At 40.5% G+C, this 15,872-nt stretch overlaps 1 protein-coding gene across 11 annotated transcripts in view; it reads right to left on the bottom strand.

Annotated features, from left to right (window-relative positions):
* Positions 1-15,872, bottom strand: part of ZNF521 (zinc finger protein 521) — a 336,017-nt gene that overhangs the window by 305,154 nt on the left and 14,991 nt on the right. For 6 of the 11 annotated variants that reach the window (XM_077352569.1, XM_077352575.1, XM_077352570.1 and 3 more), the window contains one exon: positions 9,087-9,146. The exons of 4 other annotated variants lie outside the window; for them this stretch is intronic. In XM_077352569.1, coding sequence (XP_077208684.1) covers positions 9,087-9,146 — 60 coding nt within the window. The remainder of the gene's footprint in view (positions 1-9,086; positions 9,147-15,872) is intronic. One more of the 11 variants, XM_077352571.1, reaches the window with a different exon arrangement.

The following is a 15,872-nucleotide window of genomic DNA, read 5'->3' as shown; positions in this document are numbered from 1 at the left end:
CCTGCAGTTCCAATACATCAATATGTAAGCCCACCGAAGACTCATCTGGACTCATCTTCCTTCACAATGTGCATGCACACACACGCAAACACACCAGGGGTCATCTGAAGTCAGAGGAATCTCTTGGATCCAGCATCCAAAACAGACACCCTGGAATAAGTTATTGTCCCATGTCCACCACAGTAGAGGTCTTTAAACAACGCTTAGAATTGAGAAACTGTGAAAATGGGGGTGGTCCATACGGTTGTCCCTTTTTACAAACCAAAGCTGTAAATCCCATGTGCCATCGCAGAAATGGGATTACAACTATAATAAAAGCCATAAACCCCAACAGACATTGTATGGACTAAACTGGTTGCCATCAGGCCTTAAGGAGCATGTGAACCATGGCACAGAGAGATCTTACTCAATTTGGGGGCAGCATGCCTTCCCCATAAGTGCGTCTAAAATGAATCTAATGAATTTGACTCTCTAAGTGGGGACAAGATAGGACTTCTCCATATTTACCATTAACCCCAAATCCCCACATAAGTTAGGAATACAAAGAAACTTGGGGCCATTCCGCACCGGGATCCATGTAGCAAATTGTTTGCTGAACGAAAAATCGCCATTTTAAATAGTGGAATTCGACGTAACGCATACCTGCCTTTGTAGTGGAATCCAGTTGCGTTTCTATCGTTTCCCACAGGGTTCCGGTCTCTGCAAAAATCGCTAGCCAGGAAGCGCTATTGCTAAGCTGTGTCCCACCCCTGGCCGTCAAGCAGCCAATGGGCGGCCGTTATCATGCTCCCAAACAGCCCCTTTCCCTTTAAGGAAGGTTTAAAAAAAACACACACATACCCGTTGCAACGAATATGCATTGATTCGTTGCAACGGAGAGACCCATCCAGCTAGCAGGTGGTGTTTGAGCTGCCGTTTCATCGTTGCCATGCTCCCCCCGAGTGAAAAAAAAATCCCCCCCCCTCACAGGCGCGATTTTCGGCCGAAAACAGTGTGAAAAATAAAGTGAAAATAAACCAGCAAACGGGCCTTTGCGATGCTTGTGCTTGGTGACTTTAAACCGAGGGGCTGCAGCCAGGGAAGCCTCGCTGGGTAAACGAAGGCTCGCTGGTGTGTTGATCTCCGCTCGCTCGGAGAAAAAAAATGGCGATCACTTCGCCAGAAGATCATAGGAGAGAGCCAGGGGGAGGGACTTTGCAGAAACCGCAACAATGGTAACGCACAGAACTTTCCCGCTATTGTTGCAGATTGGTTGCAGGAGTGTAGCGCTTTCCGGAGGGTGAATCCACTTTTTGGGATTTCCCTGAAAGCACTACAACGAAGCACTTTTTGCAGATTGGTTTCAGGAGTGTTGCAGATTGTCAACGATGTTGTGCATAATGGCAAAACATAATGGCAACGATGTTGTGCATAATAGTAGCGATTTCAATTAGTAACCATTGTGCTATTTTGGACGAATGCGGAACGGCCCTTGTATTCAGGGAATCCAAGGAGTTGGCTATCAACAATCAATCATCTAATTAGTACAGCCTTGATTCTGCGGAAAAACTACTGCCGCTGTACATTTTGCTATACAATATCCCCCTTCCCTAAGAACTCCATTACTGGTTGCCTTTGCCTCCTGTATAATGGGGCTGAATATTCATGTTGCCTTTGGCCAAACCTCTGCCTTTGGGTCACAAGAGCCAGAAAGGAGCCAAATTAATTTTGCTGTTTGCCAATTCTTCTTCAAGGTGACTAGGTACCAATCAGTAGAGTGAACAAAAGATGCTGTTTTCTCACACAGAAGGCCTTCCACCCAAACCCTTGTTTCAACTGACTCTTGGGTGCTCCAAGTCCTGCACAGGGGGCTAATCCCATTGCGCCACATAATTCAGTGACCTGTAGTAGCATTGCTGGTTGGCTAGCCTCCAGGACATTCAGGATGGAGTGGTGGAACCTCTGCCTGGTCATCATTAGATCCTAAAAATGAGCCAGAAAAGGAATGGGGATGTGGAGGTATGCAGGGACAGAGCTTTCGGAGGGACTAGAACTGAGCTTCCAGGTTAGGAATGAGACCTTTCTTTATAATTTGTCTTATTGGGTTTTTTGGGCACTAATTCAGAAGATGGTTGGACTTCCTTGAAGGATCAAGAGAATACATTTTTAACATACTTTTATCCTTCAGAGTAACTGAGGAAACACGGAGGAATCCTTTGCAGGAGATTTCATAAGCACCAACTGTACCAATGAGGGACACAACCCAAAACCCTTGTCAGCAAGTAGATCTGACAAACCTGGAACCAGATCAGATGGACCCATGGTCTTGATCAGTCAAGGACTTTTTCCATAAGTGGTTAGCTTGGAGGTTCAGTCAAAGAAGTACTAGCATACTGTACAAATCCCTACCATATGTTTTCCCCCCAAACAGAGCAGACTATGCTCATGTCCATCAGTATTAACCATTTTGGTGCCTCCTTTGGTACATTTTTTGAAGAGAGTCTTGGATGTCAATACAGCAGAAACACAGGCAAACACACTGCAATTCCACCATCCACCATCCAACCAAAAGTCAACGTACTAAAGAAAAAAAGTAATTTTGCCAAAAATTCCCACCGAAATAACTAGGCTACAACTGCAATTTAATAAAGCACACTAGAAGTATATGTTCCTCTTGTGGTGAGAAAAAAAGAAACTGAGGGAGAGGGGCTTCCTGCTCTCGGATCACATTATGCAAATGGTGGGAAAACCCGTGCACAGCTGACTCCAATGGCGAGAGGGATGCAAAATGGCAAGGAGAAAAGGAGAAGGGAACAGAATAGAATGAATGAGATCAGGGCACATTAAAACTGACTCAGCAACACCTGGCTTGCAGCTCACCCCTATTCCTTCTAGACAAACTAGACCCCCCAAAAAATCCAACACCAAAAACACCTGCTTGCACATTTCCTCATACTTTAAAAAAAAATGAATCTGTGAATTTAGAGGTGGGACATGACATATTTGGGGGCCACTGCACCCATAGTTATAAGATGCATTCGAACTACTCATCTGACACCTCACTTGAGAACGTTCTAATCTATAAAATAGCTGCATGGTTCTAAGCTTCCCCGCAAACAGTCATGAAAACTAACTCCTTTCCCACCCCAAAATTAAAGCTATTATCATACTCCATGCTTAAGCATCAATTACATGTACACAGGATACAGAGAAAAATGTCATGAGGCAACAGGCAGAGAATGGAGGATATAGATGCACAGATATTGAATCCATCATCCAACAGCGCTTGCTTCCCTCAACACTGGGGAATCCTCCCTGTATATAGATCCTTTCCTGCATATTTGGGGATATTAGAAGACAGTTCTCTTAGAAGAGCCTTTATTCTAGCACGGCTAAATATCCACCCTTCCTGTGTATCTAGAGGCCACCTTTTAGACACTCCCTTCGCCAAAAGGATGCGGTGTACCTGATACTTTACATCACCTATCGGTGGAATGCCCTAGATTTCTCCACTTACAAGAATCACTGGCCAAATACTGGAAAAAACTGAAATCCATTAGTGTAGATGAAAATGACACAATGCATAGAATCCTAGACAAAAGGGATCCGGAGATCATCAAAGAAGTAGCCAAGGATTTATTAACAATACAAAGAGTAAATTATTAATGCTTGAACCCAATACCAGCTAAATAACTAACCTCTGTGAACCCCACTGTACATCAAAATATAACCATCTTGTAATACATATACTATGGAAGGACTGTATATATCATTTAATTGTATTCTTCTGGCACTACTATTTTATTCTTTATGTTTTATTATGCCAATAAAGGTATTCTCTCTCTCATGTCCACCTCTTTCCATTACAATGAGAAAGGGGTTAATAAGAATGATCACCTTGAGGTTTTACTGTTTACCCCTTCCATTGAGGGATAGATGGGCTTCACAAATACAGCAAGAAAAATACAGTCCAAGAGGATAAGGTTACAAACCTCAAGGTAGGGCTTGGACTTCTGTTGGAATTATAACTGAGCTTCAGATTACAGAGACAGTTCCCCCAAAGGAAATGGAACTTTCAGAGGGCAAATCGTTTGGCATCATACCCAAATATCACCAGTTACTGCTTCTAAATCACCAGGAACCTCACCAGCTAGAGTTGGCTACACTAATTGCTCAATGCATGAAAGAAATGCTTGTCACTAGGACAGATCTAACAGATCTCCCCTCTCCCCAAGCAGACAACTGCCTTTTCCTGGCAGAGACAGCATGGGAAGTCAGCACAATGGAATGGAATATGTCCTTACCAGACTGTTTCTCTAGCATGAGCAGAGGAAAACAGTGTCTAATATCATATAAGAACTTCTTTACATTGAGTTAATAAAGTGTGGAATTCACTGCCAGAGGATGTAATGATGGCCACAGGCATACACAGCTTTAAAAGACAACTTGACAGATTCCTGGAGAAAAGGCCTTTCAGTAGCTACTAGCCATTGTGATTAAAAAGAACCTCACGTTCAGAGGCAATAAACTCTGAATAACAGCGCAAGGAGGCAACATCAGGGGAAGGCCTTGGCCTCTGTGGCCGGTTATTGGACTTCAAGAGAGAGTAGCTGGCCACTGTTTGATAAAGGATGCCGAACTACTTGGACCATCAGTCTAATCCAACAGGGCACTTTTTATGTTCTTATGACCCAACTCAAATTGCCATTTGGAAATCACTGCTCTGTATAGCACAACCCAAGTGTGTATATCACCATCCCACTTGTATAAGATTTCCTAATGCAAAGGGAAAAACAAAGTTTGATTTGGCTTGGAAATATATTCTTCTAGCTATTAATATAATACATTAATGAACTGCTGTTTTCTGTTCCTGATTATGTTAAACATTATTTATAAATGGAAATTTAAGTAGTATATTTTTCCCATTACTATGTGTCCTGGCAGGTGGTTTTCTCTTCTTCCTTCTCATAAGGGATGTTATTGCTGTAACTTGGCCTAATAAAACTGCAACACTGGAGGAAAATGAAAAATTGCAAAGGCTTAAAAGAGTTAGCAGCAATAAACCCATGGACTTCAATTAATTTCCAGTAAGAGATTGGTTTAAGTCCAACCAGCAGAAATTCTATTCTATCCATGTAAAAATTAGGTTTCACCACATTTACTTTTTATAACCTATATAAAAGTCAAGTTAAAAAAGTAATGAATATCTAAAAGCCATCTCAGCAGACTGGCAAAGGCTATTGGTATGCTTGAAACTCATCTTGCATACTTCTTTCCACGCGACAAAGATCCGTAGCTGATCAAGAGCCTAAAATGTCAAGCTACCAGGAAAAAAGCCCAGTTTCCAGTCCATTTGACTGTGTTTTAATGGACCTCCTTCCAAGCCACTTCTGCATGGAAAAGTGCTGGCAAAAGAAAGGAAAACTAAGAGATCATGTGGTTATAATTATTACCAGGAAAGGAATATTTCTGCAGTTCAGCGGTGAAGTAAAACTCTGTCGCTGTCTGCTCCCAATAGTGTCCATCACAAAACAACTGCCTCATTAAATCTCTGCAGTAAGATTAATATGCCGTAGCTGCACTACATTTATAACTTGGTACTCCATAAAAAGCTCACTTAATGGCAAGAGCCAGAGCTCTGATACAAAAGTATTTCTTGAAAAATTGTGAGTAGTATGCATTAAGCTCCTTATACAACTTCATTTCAGTACTGCCAAAAACTTTATCTGCATGAAAGCTTTAGAAAATACGTGCAAGTCGACATATGAATAACCAACGAATAAATCACATATTAATAAGTATCTCTCTAAAACCTTTTCAGACATACACGCAACTCACATGGGGCAGGGTTGACAATTCTGACCTGGGCTATTCCCAAAGATTTGGGGGCAGGACTGTGGAGTTTAAAGGAGGGAGCTCACCAGGAATGTGATCCCATAGAGCAGGGGTGTCAAACATACAGCCTGTGGGCTGGAATCGGCCAATCTGCCCATTCCACAAGCAACTGGTGTGAGGGAGGGAACAGGAGGCTGCTTGGGGGAGGGGGATGAGTGGATAAAACTACTCTGATTGGGGCTTCTGTGTGATGGAACCACCTCATCCACAGCAGTCAAGCAGAACACTTTCATGCCAGTTCAGGGTTCCAAGGCCAGGTTGCACTCCAGTTTTCTTGGACTGCAGTTTCAGTGATGCTGTCCCACAGGGCGGCAGGGACTGACATTCGGATATGGAGGAGCGCAGACAATCCTCTGCTAGGGCCTGACATATTCATGCCCCACCACTGGATGATCTGACCGCATTTGGCCTGGGGCACTTGCTGCCATGTGAGAGATGGTACAGCTTGAGGGGGTGGCACAGTTTGATCTCTGGCTTTAACCACCAGCACACCTCCTGCATAGATTGTCCAGAGGCCTTGAATGGTGGCAGCAGCCACTGTACAGGCTTCCCTGTCTTCAACAGTACAGATTTTGTTTTTTTAGCCTTTGAATGTCACGTGTTTGATACAGTTTTATTATTATTATATTGGTACTATTTTAATTCTAGTAATAGTAGAAATTATGTCATTTAATATTCCAGTAGGTGCGATGTTTCCCTGTTTCTGGCCTGTTGCAGCCGTAACTTCTCCTTTCCAGGGCCAATTTGCTTCTCCCTTTCATGGTTTACTTTAGCCATAGTTACTGTTATGTGCATCAGCACCGCTCACAGTTAGTGCTCAGAACCAATGATTAAGACAAACTTGTTAGGTGCCCATTTAAATTTAACACTATGTATGCAGCACATTCCTGATGCCTTAACCTTGTTTGGAATACTAGAAACAGTATATGAGTACCAGACCTCACTGCAAAGACACAGTATTACTATTGGCATGTCACACTTTGTAGTTAAATTGTTTTAGTTGCTGTATGCTGCTCTGGAGAGGTTTAATTAGTACTGTAGCATGATACTTTATAAACTAAATATTCAAGATGCATAGTATGGCTTGCTGATCATTAGTGTTTGCAACAGAAAAATATAGCATCTAGGATATTCTCTGGAAGTGGGAGAGATGGGGTATCTCAGAACGGAAAACATTACGTCTTCAACAGGACAAAAGTACTAGTAGCTGAAGCAGATAGCTCTTCAGTCTGATATCACAAACATATCAAAATACAGCCTTGAATGAGAATATGACACATGAAGCTGCCTTATGCCAAACCAGGCCATTAGTCCCTCAAAGTTAGTATGGTCTACGCAGAATGGCAGCAGCTCTTCAAGGTCTCAGGCTGGGGTCTTTCACATCACCTACTATCTGCCTGATACTTTTAACAGGGGATGCCTGGGACTAAAACTCGCACCTCCTGCATATCAAACAGATGCTGTACCAGTGAGCCATACCCCTCACATATATTTATACATATTTAGGGTAAGGTGCACTGGTTGCTGCACCTGTGTAATTTGATAATAGAATATTCTGCAATTACACCAATCCAGATACACACATTAAGATTTTTTTAAAAGGAAGAGAAAATTATGCTATAAGAAAGTGGGCAGTGAATTAATTTTAATACCTGGGAAAGCAGCAAAAAAAGGAGGACAGCCCTGGCCCAGGCAAGCCCAATCCCATCAGATTTCAGATACTAAGAAGGGCTGACCCTGCCTAGTATTTGAATGGGAGATCTCCAAGGATTTGGGTGGTATCCCCTCCAAGGAAAACTAGGGTCATGTCACGGAGGCAGGCAATGGCAAATCACCTCAGCACTTCCTTTGCCAGACAATCCTTGGATCATCTGGCTATACTATATACATCATACAATAAATAAGAGAGGACAATCCCATTTTTGTCCTCTTAATAGAGTATTCACAGAATTTTATTTCTTCTAAAGGAATATGCACATTTCTATATCAATTAATAACTGATCTATCATTTGATTCCATATCCTGATTTATTTAAAAATAGTTAATTTGCCTTACTGAACTATCAAAATAAAGATAACATGCAAAGGCAACCAGAAATTTAGAGAAAAGTATAAGAAAAAAAGATTAATGAAAAGAATCTAATTTACAAAGAAAAATGTTCTGGTAATTAATTCACCACATACGTTTATATGACCATTTATTACTTTAGAGGGAATTTTATAATTAAAAGCTTTAAAATTTGGCTTAAACCTAAGGAAAGTGCAATCGATAAAAGTAAAATTTTCATTTTAGGGCTTCTTCAGGCCCTACTCTGAAGGTCCATAAACAAATATCAACAAAGCATATGGGACAGTGATTTTGTTGAGCAGACTTTTTAATTAAATATTATTTTGGAGAGCAAGTGATCCAACAAATTAAAGAACTGAATTATTCCTTAAACTGTATATTTTTTAAGCAGAAGCAAATAAAAGAAGTCATTGTAACAAACAACATGCTATTAACCCCCTTATCACTGTTTGTTCTAATGAACAGGTCAGATATACAACCTAAAATCTTGCCAGTTGAACTGTGGATTTAGCTGCAAAACTCCCAGTGACTTAAATGTAGGGCTCAGTGGCTGCTGGCAAATTCAATGGATTAGGAATTGAACTACACGGTAATTTATTAAAGCAACTACCCCGCAGAGACACTGGCCACAATCCAGAAGTGTGCATGCACCACATCCACATAGGTGCATGTTTCTCTTTTTATCCCATCATCGTTCCAAATTCTCACACAGTTTTCAGGTTCCACAATCTTAAATAACAGTTTAATATCACAGGGTTGATGGGAGAGTTGGAATCTAAAGGGTCCAATGTACTAATGCACACAGATGTGGTTCAGAGTTTTGTTTGATCGTTTGTTTTAAAGTCACAATCTGTATTTCCAGATAGCAGGGGATTCTTGTCTGCAGATAAAGCGTCTTAAATGTTAAAACATACGCATTTTCTCATGAATGTTGTTCTTCTATCAAACTAAAACACTCCTGATGTTTTAGGTGAGGAAAAGCATTGCGTAGTGCAGAAACTGAAGAGTTTATTATTTGTCTTCATTTCAAATTGGTAAAAGCAGGTGTTAAGGCAAAATCCAATAAAGCAAGAGCAAGGAAAAATATGTTTCATATTGTTCTATAAGCCAACAAACCAAAGTCTATTGAAGGAACTCCACGTTACCTGTCTGTGCAACTGCCAGTCCCACACCTCCCTGATGGTCCTCAGATTCATTTTCTTCTACTGTCGGAATAATTAAAAACAAACAATAATAACACTATGTTAGGTAGAACCTGAAAATGGCCCACATTATTTCACTACCTTTTCTTCTTAAGGTTGCAACATGATAAAGAGATTTTCAAAGGAAGGAAGACCTTGAATGTTATCTCAGGGCAGCAGGGGCCCCCTCCCACCAAAAGTGGGGCTTTAAAGACAAAATCCATTTTGTGGATTTTAAGGTCAAACAATTGTTCCCAAGAACAGCCATCTTCAACTATATTTATTTTTGATGATGATAGGTTTACCGCCAACCTTAGCTGCCCCAAGTATCTGGGATTTGTGAAACCATACATCTGAAATGCTGGCAGGTAGGCCGCAAGGCTGACCACTGCCAGGTAGCAACCACAGCTCTTTAGAGACTGCTGCTCTTAACCACTACACTAAGCTGTCCCCCCCCCCAATATTCCTGAATCCCAATACTGGTATGGTATTCTGATTTAGTAATATACCAGAATGCTGAATTTTTGGGGCTCCACTACAGCCTATGTGGTCCATTAAATTCAATGGTCCAGAGTTGCAAAGAAATGGACAGTATAGAAATCTAAATAAATAAATAGTCCCCAGCATAGGAGATAATAGAGAATCGATCCAGGGTATCTCAGGCTTGTGGAGAGACTGTTTCTGAGGTAGAGGCACCAAATCTGCGGCAGTTTGTGTCTCTTCCTCAAATAACACTCCAAGTTTCAAAAAGATTGGACCAGGGAGTCTAATTCTATGAGTCTTCAAAGAAATTGCCCTCATCTCCATTGTTTACAATGGAAGGGGGGGGAAGCATTAACACTTTAAAGGGAACATAATCCCTTAAAATGTAAGTGCCTTTGCAAGACAGAGCAGCAGGAGTGAACTTCAAAGGCATTTAAAGAGTTTGCATTCTCCAAGCAGAGAGCCCTTTAAATGCATTCTGACTGCAGCTATCCAATAGTCCTGTTGGATTTTGGGGTATTTTTCAGGTCAGTCATTTAGGATAGTTGGAAAAATTGAAAAAAATATCCGGGTGAATGAATACCCAATAAGTACCTGTAAGGTATTTTTCAGGGGTTTTTTTCTAGTTTGGATTAGCCAAACGTATCCCCATAGTTGCCACTTGTTGCCGCACACATAGACTTGTGAAGCTGCAAGAAAGTCAGGCTACAATTAGCTCAATGAAGCCCTCTCTAACCATTGAACTCCTTTCCCTGTCAGCTTACACACTATGGACATGAGTAGCCAACTACTTGAGGTATTATAAAAATATTGGAAGGAAGAAGGGCTATCTTTTGTCAAATTGTGGCAATCTCTATGCCAGGCAGGTTTTTCAGAAACATTTCCTCTTGGTTCATACCCATAAAAAGATGCCAGAGGGGGCTGTTGAGTCTCTGGCAAGGCCTAACCACCCAGCACACTCCTCTTAATGGAAGATTCCAGGTCATCATGTAAGAGATTTAGAGGAGTGCAGTGGGTAGATTGAAGCTTTCACTGGAGTAGATGGAGCTATATGGCAGGTCTGAACATCAGGAAAAATTATGATCCCCGTCAGCTGTAAAAGCTGATGTTCTACCAAGGTGGAAGTGTTTCCAACCCAATGAAGATCTCTTTCATTCAGTGAAGACCAAAGTTTATGAGGAAATAGTGGCTGAACATTGGTATTGGTACTGGCATTCCATAAATCTGCTCTCTAACTCATCAGTAACAAGAACATTTTCTCATCCTGCCGACTTGAAAGCTGTTGCCTTTGAAAACAATGCTGCAGGCATGGTTACCATACAACAGAGTGGAGCCTGAGAACCCAGTGATATCAGAATCCTGCACAGATCCACTTGATCTTCTTTACTGATTTCTCCTGCAGGCTGCTTGCACCCCCTCCACACCAACAGTGGGAAGAAGCACAGACAGGAGCAGCAGTCAAGCAAAGGATGATAACATAGGTGGAGAGAAGGTGAGGAGGAATGGAAATGACTTTTGCAAAAGTGTGAGGAAAATGTCCTTAAGCTTCCCTTAAGCCTTTTTCTTAATGGAGAGGTGGGTAGAATACAATGAGAGCGCCAGCAGAAATCCCTCCTCCTTTTATCTTGCAGTCACACTTAACATGGCAATCTATTGTTGCCTATATACCTTTGATTACCAGATCAGGTTCAAGGTTTTAAGGCTAATCTTTAAGGCTATACGTGGTCTGGGTCCATTGTACCTTAGGGTACACTGGGTTTTTTTCCCTATGCCCCACAAGGCGTTTCACTCTGAAGGTTCAAATAGGTTGGCGATTCCATGCCCACAGGAAATTTGCCTGGTCTCAACCAGGGCCAGGGCCTTTTCCGCTCTGGCCCTTGCCTGATGGAGTGAGCTCCTGGAAAAACTAAGGGCCCTGCCAGAGCTATAACAGTTCCGCAGGGCCTGTAAGACAGAGCTCTTCCACCATGCTTTTGGATGAAGCCAGAATGATGAAAGATTTTGCCCTCCCCCTTCCCCACACCCCCAATAAACCATCAAACCCGGAGAGTAATTGTAGATGGGGAGAGGCTGATAGGGAAGAGTGAGCTGCGATTATCAGAGATGGGGTTGTGGGATTTGATGTTTTAATTGTTTTTATTGTTGTTCCAACTGCCGGGAGCTGGGAGCAGCAGCCTAAAAGTGTGACAAATAAAATAATAATACCTAAAGAAAACAGACCTCTCCATAAGCTCAAAAAAACATGACAGACAAGTGCCACCAATGGTTTAAAGTTACCCTGTTCCCCTCCATAACTTTTGCAAAGAGCAGCAAAACACCACTTCAGCAGGGTTTGAAGCAGTTCTGATGGTGATCTGTTTTCAAAGACGGGTTCATGCTTCTTCTGTACACTTGATCACTACAAACAACAGCAGCCCTTTCCCTGAATCTGAACAGCAACACATATTGCTCATCATGCCACTAAACCGAGAAGCTTGCCCAAGACCAGGAGCAGTGCTGGTTCAAGATTCTATAGTGCCCTGCACTGCATCTTTCTCTTTTTGTAGGTAGAGGGGCTATTACTTTTGTACTTCTGATTTAGCATGGAAGAAGCCTCTGCACAGGTAGTCTCTTAGGCACACTTGCTATGGAAGCATGAGTGCCCTTCAGAAAGGGTATGATTTAAAAGGGAAGATAATGCACTGTTTTCTCTTCTCCCAAACCATGGGTTTCCATAACTGACTAGATCATTTTTTCAGTGACAGCCAAGCTGATAACAGAAGAATCCTATGGAATACTGACCAATATTTTTAAAAAGCAACTGGAGACTTTATACAGGAAAGAATGGGTGAATGCAAAGCTGAGAAGAACACAGTGAGAAGATGCACTTAACACATTTTATGGAGGACAAAGGCAGTGATTTATTGTATTTATGCTATTACAAACTATAATAAAAATAAAAGCTTTGGATAATTGAAAAAAGTCTATTTTCTTCTACACTAGGCAGGTTAATAAATTTTAAAAAGATACCTACTGCCCTGAATGACTGAGGTTCTTCTCGGCTTGTTAAACAAAGCAAGAGAAGCCACATATCCCAAAATAACCTATAAAAATAGATTGCTATTGATTTAGTGCCCTTCCTAAAATGGTTTCCTTAAGGAACACGAAACAAAATAAGCCTAATACAGTAACAATGGCTGCCAGGGGCAGAAGAAGAGGAAAGGGTTTGACCCAATCCAACTGTCCACATTGTTTTATTCATATTTTGCATTTCCTACAGTTGAATAAATATTTTATAAACTCTCCTATGTACAGAGATTAGAAGTTCTTTGGTCTTTTCAACCCACCTTACACAAGTTCTTTTTCCCACTAGAACAACTACTTCACAGTGAAAAAATGAATTCAATCTGCATGTTTGAGTAGTATCAGCAGACAAGTAATAGAGACACTAGACATATTAGCATAATCAATACACAATTTACAGAGCTACCCAGACAGAACAGAAGTGATGTGTATGCCATTATTTTAGCATCTACAAATTACTGTAATTTCTGCAAGTATCTTTATGCATTTTCCCCTCCCCCGCATAAAGCTAGTAAGAGACACAGACTGTACCTCCTCTTTGAAGAGGAAAGACATGTTGCAGAAATACTCAAGAAGCAGAACACAAAATACATGCTAATTTTCTTGGCCTTTTAGAAGTTCAATGGGAGATGAAAATATTTTGCTAGATCATGCTTTTAAATCTTGTTTAAAAAGATTTCCTGATCCAGGAAAAACTGCAAAATCAGAGCTTTGAATGGAACTTAATTGGAGAATCAAGTTATCGAAGGACAAAAGATTGAAATGGAGTTCCATTCTGGGCCAATACAGATGCAGTGTTGCTGTATTCTTCAACTGCGAACAAAAGCTTGGGAGAGGATCTCATGACATTTTTCCAGACTACTTCTTCTGACACAAATCACTGTTGATAAACCTTATTCATAGTCAATGGTTGGTTAGTTAGGCATTAGCCAAAGCTGAACTTTTGCAGGGCATCAAAAATATTTTCAAATCTTGGTAAACGATAAATCTCATTAGCATTAACTATTGTTAAAGTTCATTTAAAATCATAATTCAGGGCTGTAGTCTATATTCTGACAAACTGGTCTTTGCAGTGTCATAAAGAAAGGGCAATTATGAATTGCACAATCTTTCATATGCAAATATCTGTTTTTTAAGTCATGAATGTCCAGTATCTCACACCAGAGTAAACAACTGATAAAGGGGCTCTGACAGTCAATATAAATAGACCTTCTTTCAAGAACATGACAGTCCTAAAAATATAATATGATGTTGCAGAGTTAGGTTCCTTCTGAGCATTCTTTGACCAAGGACTGGAGCAAATTGAACAAGTCTGAAATGGCAGGAGATATCACAAGGCAAATAGCATTTTTGTACTGTTTTAAGAAGTTGCTTATTTTCTATTAAGATCTGTACAACCTAAGTTGTATGCAATACTAAATAGGCATGTTGCATTTCAATAAAACTCTGAAAAATACCACAGTTAATGCTGCTAGGAGATTAAAAATATTTAATTTGCTCTCAACCCTTAAGCACAAAAACTGGTAACCATTTCAAAGTAAGTGGTTCGATTTCCAGGCACTCAAGAAATTATTTTGAACAGTGGTAAGGGCTAATCTCTGTTCCAGCTACATCTGGAAAAACTATGTGGGTTTCCAAGAGGGTATAAACTGCAGGTATCTCTTGGAAGGACTATGGCTGAGAGAATATTTTGTTGCACTTTGAATGTGTTTTAATCAAGATTTGTAGTATCCCAGGAGGAAAGGCATGATATGTTTTCCCAGTCAACTACCAGAAAAAAAAAGGGAGGCGCAAGAGAGCAGGACCTAGGCCTGATATTCCTCTGGAGGTCTGAACACCACATGGTTTTTTTCCCATAATAATGCCCCAGGCATGAAAGATTCTTGAACTGAGACTAGAAGCTTCTCGTGTTTCCTTACTGATGTTTTACCACATTTCAAAAGAAAAGAAACAATTGTAAAGTGATCCTTAAAAAGGAAGGAAGAAGAAAGCAACCTGAATTTAAAAGGTGGAGCAAGGTGGACTTTAACTACAGTTGCAAGCCATCAGCTGGCAACCAGTAGGAGAGCAGGGCAAGGACTAAGAGAATGATATAATAGGAATAGTACAACAAATTCTGGCAAATTCCCAGATATGGCATCATTATCACCAGCCTGCTATTATTATAAAATTTGGACAAAAGTCTTATGGTAAAAAAACAGAATACCGAATACTATGACATCATGTCAGCATCACATCAGCAACATGACATGACTTCTGGGTATAGTAGAAAGTATGGACTGATCACATAACCACAGTTAAATTATATGCTGCTACTACATCTAAATAGGTTTACCAACCTCCAGGTTGGTGCTGCTGGAAGAACTAAAACTGCCCTCCAATTCCCCTAGAAGAAATGGTAATTTTGGAGGGTAGATTCCATGGCATCACAACTGAGCTTCCTGTTCTTCCCTAACTCCACCTTCTCCGGGCACAGTCCCATATCTCTAGGAATTTCCAATAATAATTTGGCAATCCTAAATCTAAATTATATTTTATTGTCACAAATTGTTTAATCTTTAAAAGCTGAGGGTGATGTTCATCCATATCTTGAGGCTGTATCTGAAAAAATGCCTCTAATCTCTGACATATCAAGGAATGCCTAAGGAGAGAGACTTCCTTCATTATTATTATTTCCAGGTGTCCCTTTACTCAAGTAACACCTTGCAATGGCTTGATTTCTTCACAAGGTGACAGCTACTCAGTCCCTTGTTTTCGTAAGAGTTCACAATTTTAAAGGGGAAAGAAACCATAAGTAGATATCTCCAGATGGCTAAGTAGCTGCCGTTCTTTGGTGCCACCCTTTGGAAAATGACCATTCTTGGTATAAGTATGAGAATGAACGAGATGAGGAATGAATACAAAACTCTTTTAACACTAAAAGTAGAATTATTCTCTAGGCAATGTTTATCCCATTAAATAACCCTACCAATTTGCATCCACAAGCATATACTCTTCTTGATACCAGTGAGGTAAAAAATGTACTGGATAGGAAAGTAAATAAATATATGAATATGAAGGTTACAATATAACTGTCATTCAGATTACACTACAGCAATAAATAATAATCAGATCCTTATATAAAATATAAACTCCAATTCAAATCTCCATGTACATTCTTATACCCACAGAGTTCCTGAGTAAATGTCTGTGGAGTATTTTAAG

The sequence above is a fragment of the Paroedura picta genome, chromosome 9 (assembly GCF_049243985.1).
Source record: "Paroedura picta isolate Pp20150507F chromosome 9, Ppicta_v3.0, whole genome shotgun sequence".
Lineage (NCBI taxonomy): Eukaryota > Metazoa > Chordata > Lepidosauria > Squamata > Gekkonidae > Paroedura > Paroedura picta.
This window is presented reverse-complemented; position numbering and strand designations above follow the sequence as displayed.